The 24,122-nt window shown below is 28.7% G+C and overlaps 3 protein-coding genes across 3 annotated transcripts; 2 read left to right on the plus strand and 1 right to left on the minus strand.

The window, feature by feature from the left end:
• The first annotated feature begins 224 nt into the window (after positions 1 to 224).
• LOC124937961 (actin-depolymerizing factor) lies at positions 225 to 2,810 on the plus strand. The gene is made up of 3 exons (XM_047478302.1): positions 225 to 378; positions 1,466 to 1,731; positions 2,384 to 2,810. Exons 1-3 carry the CDS (start codon positions 364 to 366, stop codon positions 2,532 to 2,534), a joined length of 432 nt encoding a protein of 143 aa, XP_047334258.1. The 5' UTR covers positions 225 to 363; the 3' UTR covers positions 2,535 to 2,810.
• A 9,397-nt stretch (positions 2,811 to 12,207) lies between these two features.
• On the plus strand, positions 12,208 to 14,243 carry LOC124940113 (phosphoenolpyruvate carboxylase kinase 1-like). Its single transcript, XM_047480598.1, has 2 exons — positions 12,208 to 13,010; positions 13,956 to 14,243. The coding sequence occupies exons 1-2, from the start codon at positions 12,230 to 12,232 to the stop codon at positions 13,982 to 13,984; spliced, it is 810 nt and encodes a 269-aa protein (XP_047336554.1). The 5' UTR covers positions 12,208 to 12,229; the 3' UTR covers positions 13,985 to 14,243.
• Positions 14,244 to 14,320: 77 nt separating this feature from the next.
• LOC124940112 (low affinity inorganic phosphate transporter 1-like) lies at positions 14,321 to 16,057 on the minus strand. Its single transcript, XM_047480597.1, has one exon. The coding sequence runs from the start codon at positions 16,055 to 16,057 to the stop codon at positions 14,441 to 14,443; it is 1,617 nt and encodes a 538-aa protein (XP_047336553.1). The 3' UTR covers positions 14,321 to 14,440.
• Positions 16,058 to 24,122: the final 8,065 nt, after the last annotated feature.

Genomic DNA, 24,122 nt, shown 5'->3' on the forward strand with positions numbered 1-24,122 from the left:
AAAACATTTTAAGTTTAAGCTGAGACCGACTATGGAGTGTCACGCTAGTTATCTCTTACTTCCAAACAAAACTCATAAATTATTTATACTCATTTACACCAATATTAAAAGTAAACATATGTTTTAATTAGTATAATTTATATAATTGATTGTTAAACAAAACAAACATAAAAAGAAAAACATTATAAATTTTGATTTAAATCACTCTGAAAACCAAAAGAATCAAAATATACAATTTTATCATGCCAGACTGAGCTTGCCCACTAAAAGCAAGAGAATATATGCATATTTATCACTACATCTTCTCAAACTCTCTTTCTCTTCTGTAAATTCTTCAATCCTGCCTTCCGGTCAGCTTCAGCCATGTCTTTCAGAGGGGTATTTCTTGATGCACTCTAAATTTTCTTTCTTTAAACTTCATTATTCTCTGCACTTCATGTTTTTAATCTGATTGCAGCCCGATCTGGTATCAACCCACTTCAGAATATCTTCTGATTTCGTTGTCACCTGAGTGTGTGGTCTTTGATTATTCATATCAACCCTTTTCTTCTGTGTTTATAGGCCTTGACTACTTAGGGTTTTGCTGTTAACTTGTTTTTGAACTTCTGTTCTAGGATACTGTTTTTTCTAGCATTCAGGAACTAGGTTTTTGTATTTTTAAAACTAATAACAGTTGCTGGAAAGCTTGGTTTCTTCTATCCATGTTGTTGTCTGCTTTTGATTAAAATATTATGTCTTATGGTGCTTCATTCTTTAGATATGCATGTAAGTGGAGGTAATTTTCTCTTAAAATTATTCAAAGAAAATGAGTCAAGTATATTTATACATATGGAGAAGTATATATTATAGGAACTTGTGGTCTTTAGGAATTAGGGCTAAGATTGTTCTCTTTTGTTGCTCATTGTTATAAAATATAAACTGCCTTAGTGAATTTCATTTATTTACTGTCAATTAACAATGGAGAATGAAGCGAGAGTCTTATTTAAGAAACCAAATTTCTCATGTTTGATTGTTCGATTCTCACTAAGAACGTTCTGTGTTAAAGGGAGGTCATGATTGTGGGATTAATGTTAGCCAACTTGGAAATAAACCCGTGTCAAACTTCTTATTGATTATCTTACAAGGATGGAGAACCTTTTTTTTTTTTTTAAATTTGCATTCAATTTATCTCAAACAACCATGTTACGGGTTGTAAAGATCGCCATCAATATAAACAAGCAAATATGTGCATTGACTCTAGAAGGATTGCATCAATCCATATGGTTCTCTTTCTCCATTTTATTTAACATCAGTTGAATATGATTATGTGATGATTTATTACATGAATTTCTATATATAAAGCAGTCACTACAAATATAGAATTGTTAGGCTCTTATCTCTAGTATTGGAGGTCGAAACTGGTATTTATGCATTAGATAAATATTTGGAGCAATTATTTGTTGATTTAACTAGTTTATATTTTCAGACAAATGCATCATCTGGCATGGGGGTTGCTGATCATAGCAAAAGCACATATGTGGAATTGCAGAGGAGGAAGGTGCACCGATATGTGATCTTTAAGATCGATGAGAAGAAGAAAGAAGTGGTGGTTGAGAAGACCGGAAGCCCAGCAGATAACTATGATGATTTCACTGCTTCTCTCCCTGAGAGTGATTGCCGCTATGCAATTTATGACTTTGATTTTGTAACTTCTGAGAACTGCCAGAAGAGCAAAATCTTTTTCATTGCATGGTAAGTTGTTGTTTTCACAAGAAAAAATGGACTTTGGGTTGAGATTATTGTGTTATTTCTATTGTATGTGTCAGTTTAGCATGTACTTTCCCTACAGAATTTTTCTTACAGAAATTCTTCACAAGTTTTTTCATACACTAAATGGATATTAAATTCTTTAATCATCTATTGCAAGTAAGCATTGGCAAAAATGATTAACTTTCTTGATTGTTACTTATAAGTGGTGACAGCTTAAAATTTGATTGGATTTGTTATTTTTCTATTCCATATAAGGGATTTGCACACTGCATAACAGCCTGATCTCAATTTTGTTGGAAAACTAGTCTCAATTTTGCCCAATTTTCACTTGGGCTTTGTATGATGTGGGTTATTTTGGATTATTTCTTAATTACCCACTGTCCAAGCACATCATTCAAGTCATTAACTAAAATAGTTCTATTGTTTATTATTATATATTTATAGTCCAATGTCTTTTTCCTTAAATAACCCTAATAACTTGGTTTTTCATAGCCTATATTAAACAGGGTTATTTGAAAATAACTGCAGATCAAACATGCTTGTTTTGTTTGCTAGATATTTCATTTATGATTGTGTGAAGATCATGAAAATCAACTTATTTCACACTCGGTTTCATCTATTTCTTTCATCTCAGGTCTCCTGCGGTGTCTCGCATCCGTTCGAAGATGCTGTATGCCACATCAAAGGACCGATTCAGGCGGGAGCTGCAGGGGATCCATTACGAGATTCAGGCTACAGACTCAACCGAGATGGAACTTGATGTGCTGAGAGAACGTGCAAACTGAAAGTGGTATTTCTGAAATGGTCAATGTTATTATGTTAATTTAGTATGTATGCCTATTATTTGGTACAAAGTGGTTATTGCTTAAGCCCGTAAATAATTTGGAACCTAGGAAGGCTGATGAGGATCCACTAAATCCCCCTGAGGGTTGGTTAGGGTTTCTTCTTTGTCATGATGCTTCCAAGGCTGTACACTTTTACTACTTTTGGTCATGGTTCTATGGATACAACTGAGTTGATGTTCTACTAATTACTAATATGATCTGTTTTATGTTGCTCTATATCTGTTGTTGTTCTGATTTCCTTAGGGTCTTAGGAGCTTTATGATTTATGAGTATGAGAATAGCAAAGGAAGATAATAATGCTGACAAAATGGTTGATAAGCTTAGGAAACAATTTTGAACATTTTACTTTGGTGTTCATTCTTGAGGTACAATTGAACCAAGTTTGATGTTTCTTTAGCTTTTGGTGTCAAAGGTATGTTATCATACATTATTGAGATTGGTCATTAATTAATTTAAAAAAAAAAAAAAACTTATAGGCATAGAGAAAGTCATGATTTTTTTCATGAGGAAAATTGGCTAATTATTATATTGTTATATCATTTCTATTGGAAATTAAGGCTTGTACTAATGCTTTACTATTGACCCTGATTGAGAATGAATAATTCATTGACTTGCCATTGCCGTTGAGCATATACTTCAACTATAGTTTTATATATTTAAGGTCATATATATATTTTTTTTTTGAGAAAGGACTTGGGAAGAAAATTTTAGAGGGAATGACATTGAATTTGAAAAAATAACAATTTTTTTTCTCTTTTCTCTCTTCACATTTTATTATTTTTGACCGATAATTTCTCCCAAATTTACTTTCCCTTTCCCTCGTCATATTTTTTTTTATGAAAAAACTATAATTCATTAATAAAATCAATAAAGTCTTCGCAGACTATACAGCTAAATTTTCCGATAAGATTACAAATTGAGTTGCGATTAAGCATTATAACTTTTACGAAATTCGTAATATTAGTATTAGAGAATTTCAGAACCCAAACTTTAATGCAGTTAATAGCTACACCCAAATCAATGGATCATAAAGGAGGATTTATGTATCGTTTCCGCGCTCACCCAAAAATAAATAAATGTATAAATGAGTTAATGAGATATAATTCCTAATTAAAAAAAATATATTAATTAATTCAATGTTTTTTAATTCACAAGAAATTGAGACAATTTATTTTATACTTTCGTTTTATTCATAATTTTCTTATTATTTTTTTAAACTCACTTGAATTTTTTTATTCAAACCCACCTAAAGCCCACCTAAATTCGAATTTTGAATAGAAAGTATTGGTGGTCACTATTGCACAACACAACGGTTTGCCAATTCCATTAATTAATTTGCTTTAAAGTTGAGCATCCATATTGACAATTACTTGACATACAATGATGAAAAAGATGTGGATGCCAGCCAACCATTACAATTACTTTTTTGTCCCAATTTTTAGAAACAAACATTTATAGTAGTGTGAATTGGCCTAACTCATTATAATATCATCCATTTAATTTGAAAAAAAATACATTTATTGTTATTATTTTATTATTATTACGTGATTAAAATCTATTTAGAATAAAAATTATTATAATTGTTCAATTATTAATTTGAATTGTTTACATCAAAATATACCGAGTTTTAAAATTTGTTATAAGCCTCAAACTATTACAATTTTTTAATTATTTACGGGGCCAGATCCGAAGGTTGGATATTCATAGGATTTATGCAATTTTTAATTTTTTTAATATTCTTTTACATTTTTTAAAGTGATATAAAGATATATAATAATTTAATATAAAATTAACTTAATTTATTTTGTTAGGTATTTTTTTTTAATAAGTTTAGAAATTATAGGTAAAAGGTTTAAATCTTGTGAAAAATATTTTTTTAGTGGCCTATAAGAGGGGGTGATCCTATGCATATGGGTATGTTGCATCACTATCACTGTTGGGTTGGTTCATTGTTACCAAAATTCATCTTCTCATTTTGATATGATATTTGTTTTATTTAATTTATCATATATATATATATATATATATATAAAAGTAAAAGAAATATTAAATTAAAAAATAAATTCTTATTTTATTTCACGATTTTCTATCATCTTCAACTTTGAACAAAAGAATTTCATTATGTTTAATCTCTCGTGACTTCAATTAGACTCAATCGTTTGGCAGTTCGGGGTGAGGGATGAAATAGCCAATCACGACAACTTATAAGAGTTAAAACCACGAATTTCCATGTCGAGGAGGGGAACAAGTCGCAGATTTTTTTTTTTTAAATTTAAATATTATTTTCATTTAGGAACGTGACAAATAAGTAATGAAAAATATAAAAAAAAAAAAAAAATTAAGAATATGAATATTTGATATAAACATATTATAATCTTTTAAATTGACTCTATTAATTAAAAAGTTTTAATTAATAAATCGAATAATTAATAGTTAAAAATTATTAAACAATTAGAATTTATTATTTTAATATATATATGGTCAACAATATCGATCTCTATCAATGACAGACAAAGAAGACAATTAATTTGATTGTCTTGTCCGTACGTACGTAGTGGATGTGGATGACTAAAATGAGATCATGTGTACATTAATATACCACCCCCTGGTTTCATTCAAGGGACAACTGCTTTACCATTATATTAGATAAGATATCACTGCTCTCAGCTTGCTTATCACTCACCCACACATATACGTACATATATTCACACTTATTTATAATATCTATATTATATATGAGGATCATTATATATATTGTATTTATACCTAGATCCAATTTAGCATGGAATGTGGAGGAAAACCAGATAATCCAATCACATTTATGGCACAAACTCACTAATCAAATTAACTTTTATAATCTTCAATTTTCCAATGAAATTTTGACTCATGAAATTCAACTATAAAATTATTAAAAGGGTTTGTTTAAAGTGAACTAGATATCTATTATTGTTAGATAAAATTAGACCGGTTAATAAATTTACTCAAATAAACTTCCTATGCAGGAACAGACAAAGAACCGGACCGGTCAAACCAATGAACCGGTTAAGAAGCTCAACCGGTCAAACACCTAAACTGACCAGAAACATGACCGCACAAAGAATGCAAGATCGGTCAAAACTAAAACCCTGATTAAACACCAGACAACCGGTCATTTAGAAGCCAGAGGAATAACCGGAAGCCATCCGGTTAAGACAAATAACCGACCAGACCGGAAGCCATCCGGTTAAGACAAATAACCGACCAGCATAAGAAGATACTTCGGGTATCTGTTGAGATTGATACCAAAGGAACAGACTGAACATTTCCATATTCATACAAGTCTGAGGACAGTCTGCAGGCTGCAGAAAACCGTCCTACAAGATCTTTCCACTTCAGGATAAATCAGAAAGACAATCTTCCAAGTACAGACAACTATCTAACCGACAGTTACCACATTGAGTAAAAGACAAACCTAGCCGGTTTGTCCTACATACTGGAAGAACAGACCACCAGGTCTGAAAAGTTGACCGCCAGGTCTGAAAGGTTGACCGCCAGATCTAAATCACTGAACCTCTGCTCAACCAATCAAATTCAAGAAAATGAAATATGACCGTTGACATATTTCACCTATAAAAGGAGCAGCTGAAAAGGAGTAAATGTGGGACACAATGGACAATTAATTTACAAGTGATAAGAGTGTGTTCTATCTCTAGAAAGCTTAAGTGCTAAGTTGAAGTGTAATTCTACAATTTCGGTTAAAATTGTACGAGTGTTATCGAGCAGGAAATAAGTCTCGATCGGATTGTATTTGTATTCTTTAGTGAATATCCTTCTCGCGGTTTCGAGAGGAAGGGGTGACGTAAGAGTTTTATCTCCGAACATCCATAAAAATCTGTCTTGTTATTTATTTTCCGCCTGATTTACTTTATAACCGAGCTGTACTAACCTACATACACCGCTTTGACCGACTCTACACTACTTAAACTGAATCACTAAATTACAAAACCGACCCAGCAACTTCCAAACCTGTCTTATCCAAAAACTGGTTCTGCCTATCTCGTGAGTGTGCTGCTTCAACCTGAAACAAATATCTTCCGCGCTTGAACCTGGTTCAAGGGTTTGTGACAGTTTATGTAGTATTGAAACCCCGGTGTTAATCTCTAACCGGATTAATCACCACCTTTGAGTGAGACGCGCTAACCGGTCCAACCCCGGTCCTCCAGCCGCGACCTAGATCCTAACACTATTTAATAAATTTTTTCGAGAATTAAAGAAGAACTAGCTTGACACCTCATAGTTATGTCCTCCCATTTAAACTTAAAGTGTTTTCAGATCGAATCAAACCCGTGACCTTTTGGTCTCTTAAGACGATTTTTACCACTGAACTACATTGGTGGGTGATATCTATTTAATATTATATACCCTTTTATTATTAAACAAGGTCTTTATTTCATAAAAGTATATAAATAGTTGACTTAAGAGATCAAATTAACGAGTTTGATTATATCTAAAAATGTTTTGAGTACATGGTCACGACGGGTGGGATGTTAGCTAGTTCAACCTTAATTTAAAAAAATATATAACAAACTCTAAAAAATAGAATGGTAAAGATTGTAACAAAACTCCTACAATGTCCAAAGTAAAAGAAATGGGCTAATTTATTGGAATATGATGAAAAATAATATATATGTAAAATATATAAATATCTTGGTAGTGCCTTAGAATATCCACTTCATTAGTTCTCTTAAATATTATATCTTCATTCTTCTAGAAATATGGGTTAATTAATTAGTTATATGTGGTCCCTTGGCATTAAATTATTTATTAGTTCTCTTAAATATTATATTTTGATTCTTTTTAGACAACATTATCCACATGATATTTGATATATGCTCTTATTCTTTCAATGTTGATGATGCTTTCTTAAATTCTATATGTTGTTAAAATTAGGTTCTCCATTATTGATGTCTTAACTATTTAATTGTAATTATTTGAAAGGCTTCACAAACTACCCCCACATAAAAGATCCCTCATTACATTATCGGTTTTTAATGCTTGATAATCTTGTTTTGATTTGAATAATTTAAAAAAAAAGCTTGTATAGAGTTATATAAAAGTGATTTATTTAAATAATAAAAAAAACTTAAAACTTATTAAGATCAACACTATTATTTTAAGGTAGAAAGATTTAGGTGGATTTGAAAATAAATTTGGATGGATTTAAAGAAAATAAAAAATATATATATTTAATTGATAATGAATTATATTGAAAAAAAAATCAAGGAATTAAAAAGTATGTGCATAAAAAAGAATTTGGGTCGGAAAAAGAATTTTCTTAACTAAATATCTAGTTTCAAACTTTCAATATAACATGTATTCATTTTTTAAACCAAATTTCACAAACAAATCTTAAGAGCCTGTTTGATGTTGGGTTATTTGAATTAAAAAAAATAAATCTTGTTTTTTAAAAATAAATAAATATTGTTTTAGATTTGTAGTTGATTGAATTATTATAATTGTTATTTTATATTTAAATTTTATAAAAAATAAAATAAAAATATTTTAATATTTTGGTAAAGTGAGTGGATGAATAGTTAATATATATATATATAATTGAGAGTTTTTTTTAATAAAAATCAAAATAAAAACTAACATCAAACTAGCTTAAGAGGTGCTTGATATGGGTTATCGAAGTTTTTTTAATTGAAATTTATATATTTCATTATATTTATTTTTAATGATCAAATTATTCAATTATCAAAAAAAATAAAATTAAAATACATTTATTTTAATTTTATAAAATTTAAATACAAAATAACATTACATCATAATTTAAAAAATTAAAATTTCAAATAATTTATATATTTATCAAACAATATTTAAAAAAAAAAACTAAGTAAAAATTACAAATAACCAACATCAAACAAGCCCTAATAATTCCTAATGGAAAATTGACTGTATTGTGTGGTACGGAAAAGTTGTCATCCACTTCATGTTGCCTCTCAATGTTACAGCTTTGCTCCTTGTTGCTAAATGACAACATGACGATCAAGTACACTATTTATTATAATTATAGCTTTTAATTAAAATAAATTAATATTTTTAAAGTATAAAATTTATGATAAAAATTAAAAATATAGTATTAGACCATGTTTGATTAGGCGTTTAAATGTCTCTTCTATTTGTTTCTTCTAACGTTTGCGTTATAAACTGCTATAATATTTTACATAATAAGTTTACGTAAAAATCAAAATATAAAAGTTGTGGTCCTTGTAAACATTACTATATAATAAACAGTTTTGTACTTGATTGAGAAATTACTTTTGTTGGGGACTCCTTTCTAAAGAAAGAAAGAAAAATGACTCTTCTCTTCATTTGTATTCTTTAGCAATCACAACTGCCATTTAACATTTATTTTAATATAAAAATGAATATTTAAATTTTTTTTGGAAAATAAAATAAAATAATGATGTCAAAATTATACCCCACTAACATTAATCACTTGCTAAATGCTTATCCACTAAGTTAGATGAATGTAGAAGATGTACAACTTTTTTTATTCTATTTTGGATGTCCTACATGACTAGTATCAACAAATCCAAATTAAAATCAATATAAAGATATTTAATATTAAATGAAAGTGTGGAGTTGAAGAATGAGAGATTCTTGAGTATCAATGTTCGACCCTATATTAAAAGAGTTATTTTATTAGGCTTAATCTTTTTTAATAGTATTTTCAATCTTATTAGTTAGTGAGTTTTTAAGTATATATGTTTTTAAATTAAAGTTTATTTTACAGATAAATATAACAAAATTAAAAAATATTGTGATCATATTAAAGATCTCAATATATATACAAATTACTTTTTTTTTAAATGGTTGTATTTTCTCTATTTAGGAAGAAGTTTGAGAGAAGTTGTCATGTTTAGAATCGGAGGGTGTCATATTTTTTCTCTTCACTCAAATTTGAATTTGTATTATATTTTGTTCAATGCGACATCTTATTTAGTCGGATCAAATTTTTTATCTCGGATTTTTGTGATCCGAATAATTCTCTGAATTTTCGGTGGATTGTTTATTGCTCATATACTCCGATTATGTCAGTGATGTTTTCTTGAGTTTGTGTTCGTCCCCCTTTTTAGTAACAAAAGAGACGAAGTTACCGGATCTAGAGCTTTTATTATTATTTTTCCAATAAAAGTCACCAAATAAGTTCTTTCAATAAGAGGCCCTCTTAAGTATTCTCTCATTATTTTTACAAATTTCTCACTTTTTATAATATATGTAGGTTGACAGTTATCACTTGGCATGACCTTTTTTGGTTATTTACCAATTCTCGGTCGATGACAAAATTCAATGACGCTCAAAATATTTTGTAGAGGCTCTTCCGACACTGTTTGATTGGTTTGTTCGGTAGTTTACTCTACTTCATCACTCGTCGTTACAGATTTTTGGAGTCACCCTCAAAAAATTACAAGATTGTTCTATCTTTATTATTAGAATTTTAATTGTTTCAAATATGTCATATTATTTAACACCTAGATTTTTATTTAGTTGTTTTGATTTTGTTGATATTATTCTACAATTTAATTTTCGATATGTAACTTCTTATTTGAATTAATGAAATTAATTTCTTTTAAAAAATAAAAAATTTCATTAATTCAAATAAGGAGTTACATATTAAATACTAATTTGTTATTAATACACCATAACATCTAAATAATCAAAATAATTAAATTAGAATCTAGATATTAAATAATATGAAAATTTTATAAAAATCAAAATTTTAATGAAGAGGATCCAACAATTTTGAAATTTTTTAGGGTCACTTCAAATACGAATTTATTTGAGTTCCATATCGATGAGTAAATAAATAAAGTAAGCCGAATAAACAAATAATGCGGTGTCGGAAAATTCCTACAAAAATTATAAGTAACAATGAAATTTATCCTTGTCCGTGGGTTGGTAAGTAACGTCGAGAATTTTTTTTCATGTGATAATTAACCATCTACATATATGATCAAAATAATGAGAAATCCGTACAATTCAAATAAAGAAATCATATAAGAGGGCCTCCAAATGAAATATCATTTTAAAAATCTCTTGATTGATTAAAAGAAACAACTCCAAATCTGACAACTATATTTCATTTGTTGTTAAGAAAGTTTATACACGGACTTGAGAATGCATCGCCAAGATATTTGACGGGTACAAGCTACTCATCAAAAGTTGAGATTATTTAGTATAATAATTCAGGACGAAAATTTTGATTTCATTAAATAAAATAAGCGTATTAAATAAAATACAATACCAACTCCAATCTAAATAGTTAAAATGAAAAAGATAATGATTCGGGAGGAAATTTGGAATAGGAAATTTGAGAGGGAATTACATGGCGCCGTTAAAAAAATAATATTTTTTCTCTCTTTTCTCTCTATCACATTTTATCTTTTTTTCAGCTAGTAATGTAGTGACACAATCATTCCCCTTCTCGAATTTTCTCTTTATCACTCATCAAAAGAAAATAAAAAACCCACTATGTTAAAAAAAAAAAAAATCCATCAAAAGAGTTAAGAATAAAATGTCTTTTACCATGTTTTAAAAGATTTTTATAGAGTAAAATAAGAATCTATTTTCACTTATATTAACTAATTAGGATGAATACAATTAAAAAAAATTAACTTAAAAATACAGCTCTAACTCAATTATAAATGTTAAAAAAGAAAACGAGACACCTATTATGCTAAAAAAAAAATCATCAAAAGAGTTAATAACAAAATGACTTAAAATTGTAATAATAATTTGAAAATACAATACCAACTCAAATAATTTTTTAAAAATTAACTTAAAAATACAAAACTAACTAAAATCTAAATGCTAAATGATAAAACAAAACATCCTACTGCTAAAAAAAAATCATCAAAAGAATTAAGAATAAAATAACTTAAAATACAACACCAACTCAAATAAATTAAAAAAAAAAACCTTAAAAATACAATACTAGCTCAAATTTAAAAAATAAAAAACAAAATGACTTCGACATTTTTTTAGAAGATTTTTAGACACTAAAATAAGAAATATTTCCCTTTATATTTACTAGTTATGATGAATAAATTTTCAGAAAAAATAACTTAAAAATTCTTACTGGATTAAGAAGGAAGTAAATAATTTTTTAAGGATATTATTCCTAAAAAATTGTACCTATTTAATATCCATATCGCCACATTTCTTCAATGAATGTCTTTCCAAGTTTTCAAAGGGTTAATATAATATATTGTGGGCCCAAATCGATTCTTAATAAATAAACATTTAATGGGATCCGCATCATCCACTATAATACGTACGTAGGCCCCACATTAATAACAAGAAGTAACCAACTAACCCTACAACAAACAAACAGTGGTACTCTTTGTAATTTTAATCAATACCCCAGGGCAAATACTTTTTGATACGAAATGTTCTCCCCCTTCTTGTACGGAATTTCAAAATGGCAATAATCGTAATTTCCTCTACTCTACGTGGCAGATTCTTTACCGTTTGATCATCAGAGAATCTTACGGAGGAATATCCTTCACCATTTTTTCTTATTAAGAACCTCAAGATTATTGAAAACTTCATTTCTAGTGAGAGAGAGAGAGAGAGAAATTAAGAGAGTGATGACCGACGCATTGAACAGAGATTACAGAGTTTGTAACGAGATCGGACGTGGTCGATTCGGCGTCGTTTCACGGTGCTATTCGGCGGTTTCCGGCGAGGTTTTCGCTGTCAAATCTATCGATAAGAGTCTAGTCTCCGGTGACTCGATTGATCGGCAATGCCTTTACAATGAGGTTAAGGTAATGCAAATTCTCTATCCAAATCCTAATATCGTTCGTATATTTGACGTTTACGAGGACGATTCATATCTACACATCGTTATCGAGCTCTGTAACTCCGGCGATCTTTTCCAACGAGTTGAGGAACGTGTTTTATCGGAAGATGAAGCGGCGATTGTGATGTTTCCACTTATGGATGCAATCGCACATTGTCATAGAAGAGGCATTGCGCATCGCGATATAAAGCCGGATAATATATTGTTTGATGAACGTGAGAGGCTGAAACTTGCGGATTTTGGATCGGCTGTTTGTTTTAGAGAAGGTGAGATTATGTCTGGAATTGTTGGAACTCCTTATTATGTTGCACCGGAGGTGTTATTGGGGAGAAATTACTGTGAGAAAGTTGATGTGTGGAGCGCTGGTGTGATTTTGTATATATTGCTTACTGGAGTTCCTCCTTTCTACGGCGATTCTCCGTCGGAGATATTTGAGGCTGTATTACGAGGTAATCTTAGGTTTCCGGCTAGACTTTTTCATTCCGTATCGCCGGCTGCGAAAGATCTACTCCGGAAAATGCTCTGTAAAGACGTCTCTAGAAGATTCTCTGCTGAACAAGTTCTCAGTAAGTATTCTCATTGACTTTGTTTTGTGTATTTTGTTAACCGTTTCAGAAATTCATGGCTGAAATTCAAAACTAAATTGATTTATTTATTTTTTTAGCTAGAAAATCTACTAATAAATAACTGATTATTGTATTATATATGGATGATAACAGAAAAAAATTAAAAAATTAAATAGATCCATAGTTAGTATCTTCAAATAGGGGTGACAGTTTGGTATTTACGGGTTCAGGTTGGGGTTCAGGTTGGGGTTCAGGTTGGGGTTCAGGTTTGGGGATGAACAATACTAATCTAATCCGAAACTAACCCGTTTAACCTGATTTACTTATCTCGACTCAAACAAAATCTGCCCGATGTAATTAAGTCATATCTCTATGTTTCAAAAATAAATAACATCAGCGTTAAACAAAAATGAAACCAAATCACAAATTCGCTTATAAAAAATTTTACAAAAGAAAATGACCGAGTTAATAGGAGAGAATAACACAAAACTCAACAAAAGAAATATCGGATTTCCTTTGAGTCATTTTAGGTTGACCCGATTTTGATATGTTTATTAATCAGGTTAAACATGTCGACAGGTTAAACATGATTTATGTCGACCTGATTTTGACCCGAACAAAAAAATATATAACTATAACATGATTTTTTCGTGTTCACGGTCGTGTTTTCGGGTCCAACATTTATAATCAATTCAACCATAAGAAATTCTTATAGTCAAGGCATTTAGTCCCCTGTTTTAGTTACTTAACATTTGTTTAAAGACTCAATCTTCTTAATTTGTACAAAAAGTTGAGATTATGATACAACCTCAATTTCATTTGAGTAGTATACAACTGAAGTCTGAATTACTGACATCTAAAGGGATAATTTAGTTTAGATGTGGAATTAAAAGAATAGTTCTTTGGTGAAAGGAGAGATTCTAATTACTAATATTAATGATGCAGGACATCCATGGCTGGCTGATAAGGAATAAACATGGGTTTTGTAACTTGAGAAGTAGTACATAAATAAGAATAAAGTTCATATAATGAACAAGTATATAGAGGCATATGGAAGGTTAAGATTTAAGACTAAGAAATGTAGATTCTACCTTTATATATATATATATATAGTTAGCCTTTTTAGAAGCTGTGACTACAAGTATTATGAACTTGTTTCATGAGATTTATAGTCTTTAAGGGTTTTGATATTAGTAGAACCTGTTTCCAGTTTCACTTGCTTTAAATTTTAGCTATTAATAATAATAATAAGCAAATATTTGATTTCATGTTTTCCTCTTGTCTTTTGCTTGTCTATAAATTATACTTTATTTTTCATCCCACTTTCAGTAAAACATAAACATTAGAATACAACCACAAGGAGAGCTACTAAACATTAGATCATCACAAAATAACAATACAACAACATTGAAACCTCTCAACCACTTTGCCTAAACTGGAACAGTCTTGTTTTCGTTACCAACATTAGTCTCGTTTTCGTCATCTTCGCCTTCGTTCTCTTGAGCCACCTCCTCCAAGGACTTTCCTTTTGTTTCCGGGACCAAGAAGGTAAACAAAAATCCAAGCAAGTTGACTCCTCCGAGAATAAGAAGGGCATTCTTCACTCCGATGCCCGGAGGGTACCCTTTATCCGTCTGGTTAGGGTCCTGGTTTTGAGCAGCGTACAAGAACCCAAAAGCGCCGATAATAGCCCCTGCCTTCCCTGAAGCCGCAGATATTCCATGGCAAGTTGACCTCAACCTGGCCGGGAATATCTCGGCTGGCACGACGAATGTGGTTGCGTTAGGCCCGAAATTGGCGAAGAAGAACGTTAAAGAATACATGACCACAAATCCTATGTGATTGTCCTTATGTGTCCAATGCTTGTAAGGAATGGCTAAAGCGAACATGAAAACTGTCATGAAGAAAAATCCCATCAGTTGAATCGCGAACCTCCCTATTCTATCTATTAACGCCACGGTGAACCAATAACCGGGAACCGTGCTGCAGAGAGCGATGAGGGTTTGAGCCTTGGCGATATGGAAAACCTCTTCGATTGCGTTCATTGTTCTCGCGTCGGGAATCCATCCGATCGCGCTGAAGATATCCTTCTGGAATAAGTTTTGGCTGTAGAACGCGATGTCAAGCAAGAACCATGTGGTGCTCGTCCCGAGCAAGTGAAGACCGTGGCGACGGAGAAACTCCCTAGAGAACAACCCAAAAGAATTCTTACTCTCGCGCGTTAATCTCAACATTTTCTCCGGGTCCTCAACAAGTTCGACGTTCAAAACCTTCGACATATCGGCCGCAGCTTGTTTCGCATTCTTGGCGACCAAAGCCGTGTAACGAGCAGTTTCAGGCATCTTCATACGCCAATAATAGGTAACCGCAGCCGGTATCGCACCAAACACGAGAATTATCCGCCAAACATAATCAGCCTGAGGAACAACAGAAGCTTCCGGATTATCCAAATAAGACGGGGCAGGAAACGCTCCCTTAAACGCAGCCGAAACAATGCAAGCAACCGCTCCACCAGCCAAAATCCCGAAACCTTGCATAGCGAAAACGGCTGCAATGAAAGCCCCACGCGTCTTTTTATTGGCGTACTCGGACATAATCGTGGCGGATAACGGGTAATCTCCTCCAATACCGAATCCGAGCCAGAACCGGAAGAAACAGAGCGTTGTCATGACTCCTTTCGCGCTATGACCGAAAGACAAACCGGAGGCAATCGAGCAAACGACCATAAGCATTAAAGTAAGACCGTAAACTCTTTTCCTTCCCATTTTATCACCTAGCCAACCGAAGAAGAGCTGTCCGGCTAGGGTACCACAGAACGCAACTCCATTGACAGCAGCGGAGACATTAGGAGGAAGAGTTCCGGGTTTCTGATCGTTCTCGTGATGGTAATAGAGACGGCCTAGCAACTTAGTGACTAGGGAAATGCAAAACAAATCGTAGGCATCTGTGAAAAAACCCATTCCCGCGATCACAATTGCCGTGAAGTGGTACAATTGTGTTTTCGCCAAATCTAGTGCATTGAGAACTTGCAACTGTTCTTTAGCCATGATGAATATTCTTCTCTCTGGGGTCTCCTCTGAACTCAAAGATTATGGGTCCAGAGAAATGAGAATATATGAAATACCCAAAGAAAATTAAGGCAAGAAAGGCAGTTGGAGATGTGTTAAAGCGGCAAATACAAGAGATTAGGTTGATAATTACATGCAGATTAGGACAAAAGGCAGGCCAAAATTTTCTTAATTCTCCTCCAAATATGGGTGATCATTCTTGATTTATTATTATTAATTTCTTTCTAGAAGAGGTTGATTACTTATTTTAATATATGAAAGACAATGACATTTACAAAATAAGAAAAAAAATACCCAACCTGCTAAGTTTAGTGAGTACTAAATTATTATTATAATTTTTATTTTTTTTCCTAAGTTATATACAAATATTTTATTTTTAATTATTTAGAACCAAACCAAACAGGGTTATCCGTGCTTCTCAATTTACGATTTTTTATCTCTTAGGTCAACTCTTTCACTTTCACTTGTCAATCGGGTTGGGTGAGATGATAAGATTTATGAGTTGATTTTTTTTTTAAAGAATTAAAAGAGAAAAGACTAGTTTCTTATGATAAAGAATGAATACCTTAGCTTTAGAATGGAAGAAGTGAGAATCAACCCCTGCTTCTTCAGCTGCTGGCTATGGAAAGAGAGAGAAATGAAAATGTTTTGAGACTTGAGATATGGAGTGAAGGTTTGAGATGTATTTAAGTGCAGATGTGTGTGTCTTTTTTGGTCTGTCGTTTTACAAGTTAGGATATACATTTATTAAATTATAACTGTTACTAAATTAATTAATTTTATTTGTATATAAATTGAATTATTTTTTGATTAAATAAGTAATAATTTAATCAAAGAAGGGTTGTTTATATTAGTTATATAAGTCATAGTCCATTATTGACAAAATATAGTTAATTCAAGTCTTTTAAAACTATTTTATTTATTTATTTTGAATTAAACTATAATTAACTATTCTTTTTAACAAGGCAACTCATATTTAGTATATATCAAGTATACTTAAGACATTTATACAAAAAAAAAAAAATTCACTTAAAAAGGTTTAAAATAAATAAATAAATTTACAATAGATAATATTCTTTGTTGACACTATGAACTTATTTGATGAAAAAGTTTTTTTTTGGATAAAACCCAATTTTTATCTCAAAACTTAAACATCTTATCAACCATTAAATTAAATAATTTTATCATTTAAATATTAAAACTACCCTATAATTTTATCCTTTCTCTAAACCATCATTCTCTCTCTTACACTATATCATAGTTGTCAATAGCGCCCGCTAGTTATAGCGAATAGCGTAGCGTAGCGCCCCCTTGTAGCTATAAGGCGCTATAGGCTACACACTTTCAAATAGCGCCGCCTTTCTAGCTATAGCGCCAATAGCTATAGCCCCTTATAGCGTGCTTTTTTAAAAAAAAAAATATATATATATTATTTATTTGATTTTTTCAAATTTCCCAAATTATCTTATTTTATTTCCTTATTTTATTATTTTTTCCTTATTTTTTTATGACTCTTTGTCTTCTCACGGTTATTTTATTTTATTTTATTCTCTCTTTTTTCTCTTATTATTTTATTTTATTCTCTCTTTTTTCTCTTAAGACTTTTTAAATTCTTCTCTTTCTCTTCTTTTCTTTTCCAATTCTTCTCTTTCTATTCTCTTTTTTCCTATTCTTTAGCCGTTTTATTCTTCTCTTTCTCTTCTTTTCTTTTCCAATTCTTCTCTTTCTATTCTCTTTTTTCCTATTCTCTAGCCGTTTTATCTTCTACAGCCATCTTTTACAGTCAAATATTTTCTATGCAATTTCAAATGAAAAAGATGATCTTGATGAAGAAAATGATGATAATGAATTTTAGATTATGTTTTGAACTTTTTGTAGTTTAAGAATTAATGGTTTTTATGTTTTAAAATTTTAATTTTGTGATGTTTTTTATTTTTGATATTTATATGTTTTAGCGTTTTATTTTCAAATAGCCCTCGCTACGCTATTCGCTTTACGCTATAGCCATGAGAAGCTTTGGCGCTATTTAGCGCTATACGCTATTAACAACTATGCACTATATTCTTTAAGTCAAAAGGGTAAATTAGTCTTCAAATTTTAAAAATTAATTTTGAAGATAAACCCATATAAAATAAAAAAAACCATTTCCTCAAATCATGCCAAATAATATTAGGAATGCATACTTTACTGATTTAAGAATTGAAATCATTTTAAAATTTGGTAGAAATAGATTCCTTAAGTTGTAATTTTATAATTTTTAATTATATTATATTTTATATATTTTTTAAACAAAATATTTTATTATTTTATTAGATTTGGTAGAAATAGATTCCAATATAGTTGTAATTTTATAATATTTAATTATATTATATTTTATATATTTTTCAAACAAAGTATTTTATTATTTTATTAACTACCTCACATTATTTTAAGATTAATTTAGTAAATTAACATTTTAAAATAATATATATTTTTAATTTAAGAAAATTAACATGTCAAAATAATATTTTATTTTTTGAATTTAGTAAATTAAAATATCGAATTAATTTATGAATTTAACATTTTGAGCCAATATTTTTTTTATATTCTTTTTTAAATATAAAAATATGACTGAAATTTGAATTACAATTATATAATTTTTTTAAATATAAAAATTAAATTGTAATTTAATACTAATACTTATACAAAAAAATGAAATTAGAATTTCACTAATTTCACTAATCTAACCTAAATCCTTGGGCATTCGATTTTGAATTATTCAAAAAAATAAAAAATATTTCACTCTAACTCTTTTTTATTAAATTAATATATTTATTAATTAAAATATTAAAATAATATATATTTTAAATTATTAATTTTATTTATAAATATATAAATATCTTTTAAGTTTTCATTTTTACCAAAAACACATTCTATTGTATTTTTTTCCTCTCTAAATTATTTAAATAACATCTACCGAACAACCTTGGCTAAACTTCGGGTCAAAACTAAAATTAGGACCTATGGCTCTTGTAAATTTAATTCAGTGAAACCCCATTTTGAACTTATAGAATCTAAATCATCTTAGCTTTGAAACTGTATGTATTGGATCAAATTAATATGGGATTCTAAAGTATATTATTAAAAAAATATATTTTGAGAAATGATTTAAATAACAAAAATATAACCTAAGATCACGAATTTAAAGTGGATACGATAATTTAAAGTGGATATGATAATTGTGAATAAAAAAAAATATTTTATGTTTACAAAAATAATAAATTAAAAATAAATGACCATGTTCAAGGCTTTTTTATGAATTTTTTTAACATAACAAGGCAATTTTCCGAACATGACCAATTTTTCAAACATGGCTATGATCGAGACTTTTTTATGGATTTTTTCGAACATGACAATTTTCTCGAACATGGCCATTCTTAATGAATTTTTTTCAATGTAACAAAGCCATTTTTCCGAACATGACCATTTTTTAATTTTTTAATATGCTTTTTTTTAGTATGATTTTTTTTTTATTTCTCTCCTGCAGAAGTATTTGTGGCTTTGTTTTTGTTTCAACTTCGTTGGCGATTTCCTTAAAATTACTTGAGCTTTATGATGATGACTTTTTATAAAATTTATAAGATAATTAATGTATATTTCACTATACATTTAATTGTTTTTGATAATTAATGGCTAAGTTTAACCAATTTTTTTTGTAGACAAAAAAATCAAACAAACTTGCATTGTGAGTGTTTTCGCAGTAATTATATGAGTTTATTTCTATTTAAAATATTTATAATTTCTCGGCCGTCACATTCGCTGACCCTTAAAAAAACATAACATTCGGGTCCTAATTAAATCTATCTCTACAAATTAAATATTGAATTAATCTACAAGTTAATTTCTAGGAAAGTCTAATATTATGATCTGTCCAAAACATACAAGATATCCTAATCTTAAGATTAAACTCTAAACGCGTTTTTTTGTTTATATTAAATTCATTTTGAAAACTGTCAATGGGAAAATAAATGGAATAAGAGTAAGAATATACCATGGAATAATAAACTAGGGTGAGAATATACCATGGAAGTTGGAGGGCGGAAAATGCTAATTATAGTAACAATTAATTAATTGAAGATTTGTAAACAAATAAATAGCTAACAATTATAGGCTCATAGCTTATAAGTAATTGTAACCAACACAACAATATATTTATTAATTAGCCGGCAATTTGGGGTTGTCTATACTCCATTTAAAAAAAAAATGTTGTATTCATGAATAACAACTCTTTTGAAGAAAAAACATAACACTAAAAACTAATAATCTTTATTTTTGAAGAAGCAATACAATATTTTTCATTTTGACTTCACCATTGTATTGGATCAACAAACTAGACTATACAACTAGACAATGCTTTATTGGGAGAATTGGGCTATCTCAGCATCATGTAGAAAAACGTAAAAAAAAAAATTTGTTCCTAACTTTTGTTAAAAACAATTGTTAAAAAATATGTTTTTGGTGAGAATAAATCTATAACAAAATAAATTTCTTATTTTTCATCGTAAATTAATATGCTACAAACTTTTATGTTAAAAAAATTAATTATCCTAACTTGTTGGACTTACACCAGGACTGAACTGCAACCACTAATATAATAGAGGTACGAAACTTTAGTGTAAATTAAGGTTTACATTGTGGTCCTGAATTACGAGAATTAGTTGAATGGAGGAGGAAACAACATACAACATATTTTCTAAATTCTAAGTCGGGCTGACGAAGTGATGATTGTACGTAGGGGTGAGTATATCTTAGGTTGACCCAAATTATAACCCTAACCCAATTCAAAATATTAATTTGGGTAAGTTAATTTGGGTTAGTTGAATATGGGTTAAGTGAGTATGTGTTAGGTTTAATTTGGGTTGAGTTAGGATTACCCAAATTAAATAAATTTAATTTAATTTTTTTTTATCAATCTTATATGAACTAACCATTTTCTAACTCTAATATATTTTCTTAATTTTTACTACGTGATCTTCATTACAGTTAAATGAAAAATAATTAATATTTTTAAAACTTATTAACAATAAATTTATTAATTATAGTTTAGTCTTACGAACTAATATATCCCTATTATTCTAAAATTCTTTAAGAATTAATTTGTTTTTGAAAATGAATAGAGTTTACGTTATTCAATACTTTATTTAGTAGGAATATTTAAATATTATTTAAATAATCTATATTAATCCCACGTATTATTTCTTTAACTAATTTAGTAATTAAAATATCAACATAATTTCAAACAAATCAAAATTATGTTAAACAGATAAAAAAAAAGCGTATAATAATGTCAAAGACATATTAGACGGAGCAAAAAACAAATTAAACGGATCGAAAATGTTAAATGTGTCACAAAGTGTTAAACGGATCAAAATGTGTTAAACGTACCAAAAACATGTTAAACGTGTGAAAAATATTAAAAAAGGGTTAAATGTGCAAAAACGTGTTAAGTGTGCAAAAACTTGTTATATGTGTCAAAAACGTGTGAAATGAATTAAAACGAGTTAGATACTTGTTAAAACAAAAAAGATATTAAGCGAGTCTAAACAAGTCAAACAAATCAATATTAGTTAAACGAGTTCAAAACGCGTTGAATAAAAACATATTAAATTAATAAAAATAAATTAAATAATTGTTAAACGGATCAAAATGTGTTAATTGAGACAAAAACGTGTTAAATATTAAACGAGTAACAAACGTAATAAATATTTACAAACGAAAATTTAGTTTGGGTTCCCCAACTCACATTACTAATTAATAAGAATTAAATATTAGATTGACCAAATTTAATTTGGGTTGAATATGAGTGGGGTAATATGAGTTGAGTTTACCTAATTGAAAAACCCTACTCATATGGATCTCATTAGGGACGAGTCACAATAATTTTATCCTAACGCAATAGTTTTATTTATTGAACAATATAATTAACTCCATCAAAAATCTTATTGTACTCTGTTAATCACAAAAGTTAAATATTCAAAAAAAAAATTAAAACCTAAGTAAAATGTAAAAATAAAAATATCACAAAAATCAAATAACTGTGTACATATATTATTAATATGTAAAAATAAAAATATCACAAAAATCAAATAACTGTGTACATATATTATTAATAATTAATACTTAACCATGGAGGACTACGGTTGGTTTGTTGGACCAACCTAAATGTCTTTTAATTAAACAATTATAAATTGAGACTGATTTAAATAATTTCCGATTGTTTGGAGCCGTTTATCACTATTTCTATGCCCTACAATGCCCAAATTCGAAATGATATTACAAACATAAAAGTTTTTGAGAGAGAAAAATCAAAACTCTTAATAAAATTGTTATATCTATTTATAAATATTTCTAATCACATCTATCCAAATGTAACGGATATAAACCCCTAATTATTAATGCAATACATAGTAATTTGGCTCTTTTTTTATTATTAATATCTTTTTCATTGTAACAATCTTGATCAAATTTTCTCAATTCCGGGTCAACAAGGCACCGTGTTCATAAGAATAATTAATAATATTGGATTTATCAATAAAATAAAATAATAAATTCTTATAAATTATTTTGTTAGGTCAGCATATCAAAATGGTACCTGAAGTATTGTGAGATATTCATATTGGATCTAATGTTTATTTGTATTTGAATCATACGGTTGCTTTGTTTTATTTTAAATATAAGAAATAATATGTATGTTGTTTTTACAATTTGTGTTTGATATTAGTATTTTATTTTATATTTTTGTTGTTGTTATTTTTTTTAATAATTTTATTTTAACTTAATATTCATACATAATTATTATTTTTAAATAATTGATGAGATTTTAGTTGAATATATAAAATTTGATTAATATATTCTTAATTAATTATATATAACATAACATAATATAATGTTATAGTAATAATTAATAATAGCAATATAATTATTTTTATACTAATAATTATATATCCATACTAATTAATATTATAATTTATAAAAAATAAAAAATATACAATTTGGCAATACCTAAATAAATGCATAACAGTGAAATATTGATAGAATTAAATAGAAGATAACATATTTAAATTAAGAAACGAAAGATAAGATACCCATACCCCGTTTACCAAAAAAAAATTAGTTAGATTTCTCCTTAAAATGTATTAGGTAAGTTTAAGTAGAGATGATGAAATAAAGTTAAATAGAATAGAAAGTCATCCATAACTTTTTATTATACTTTTTAATAATATAAATATCTTTATTTTGCTATAACCAAATAATAACATTTAAAATAAATAAATAAAATAAAACTTTATATTTATAATTAATTTTTTTATATTTTAAATAAATTGTATTAATTAGTAAATATAATAATTAAAATATAAATAATAATGATATCGTAAACCCGAAAAATTCTTATCTCGAAAAATCTCGAGAGAGAAATTTTAACATTAATTTGCGTGTCAAAAATATTTTTAAAATAAAATATTATTTTAAAAGATTTTAAACAAATCCTGTCATCTTTGAAAATAATTTAAAAATAAATAATTCGAATTCAAGTTTAAATAATCTTTAAATATGTCATAATCAAATTAAAAAATATTTCTTTTAGAAATATGTATTTAAATTAATTAAAAATATTATTTATTTGAAGCAGAGTCGCAAATTATTTTTTAGTTTTAAAATCAATAAAAATATACATGCATACAAACGTATTTTTCAATAAATTTTGTTTGGTCCGTAGTTTGATGATTCTCGAGAAAGAGTTTTTGCGCTTCATCCTCCGTACCCATTTTAAAAGCGGTATCTATTTTTATAAATTCCTGACTTTTGAAAATTGGTTGTATAACATTTTATTTGAGAATCACGAGATGAGAGGTCAATTAAAATTGGTGGTTGGTTTATCGAAAGATAAGAGATCGATAATAAAGGATTATAAGGTCACGAGATTAGAAATCAATTATGATTTGTAGTTTGTCGAGGGATTTGAAGAATGTGAAAGTATGAGATCACAAGAGAAGAGGTCAATGTA

This window comes from Impatiens glandulifera, chromosome 5 (genome assembly GCF_907164915.1).
Source record: "Impatiens glandulifera chromosome 5, dImpGla2.1, whole genome shotgun sequence".
Lineage (NCBI taxonomy): Eukaryota > Viridiplantae > Streptophyta > Magnoliopsida > Ericales > Balsaminaceae > Impatiens > Impatiens glandulifera.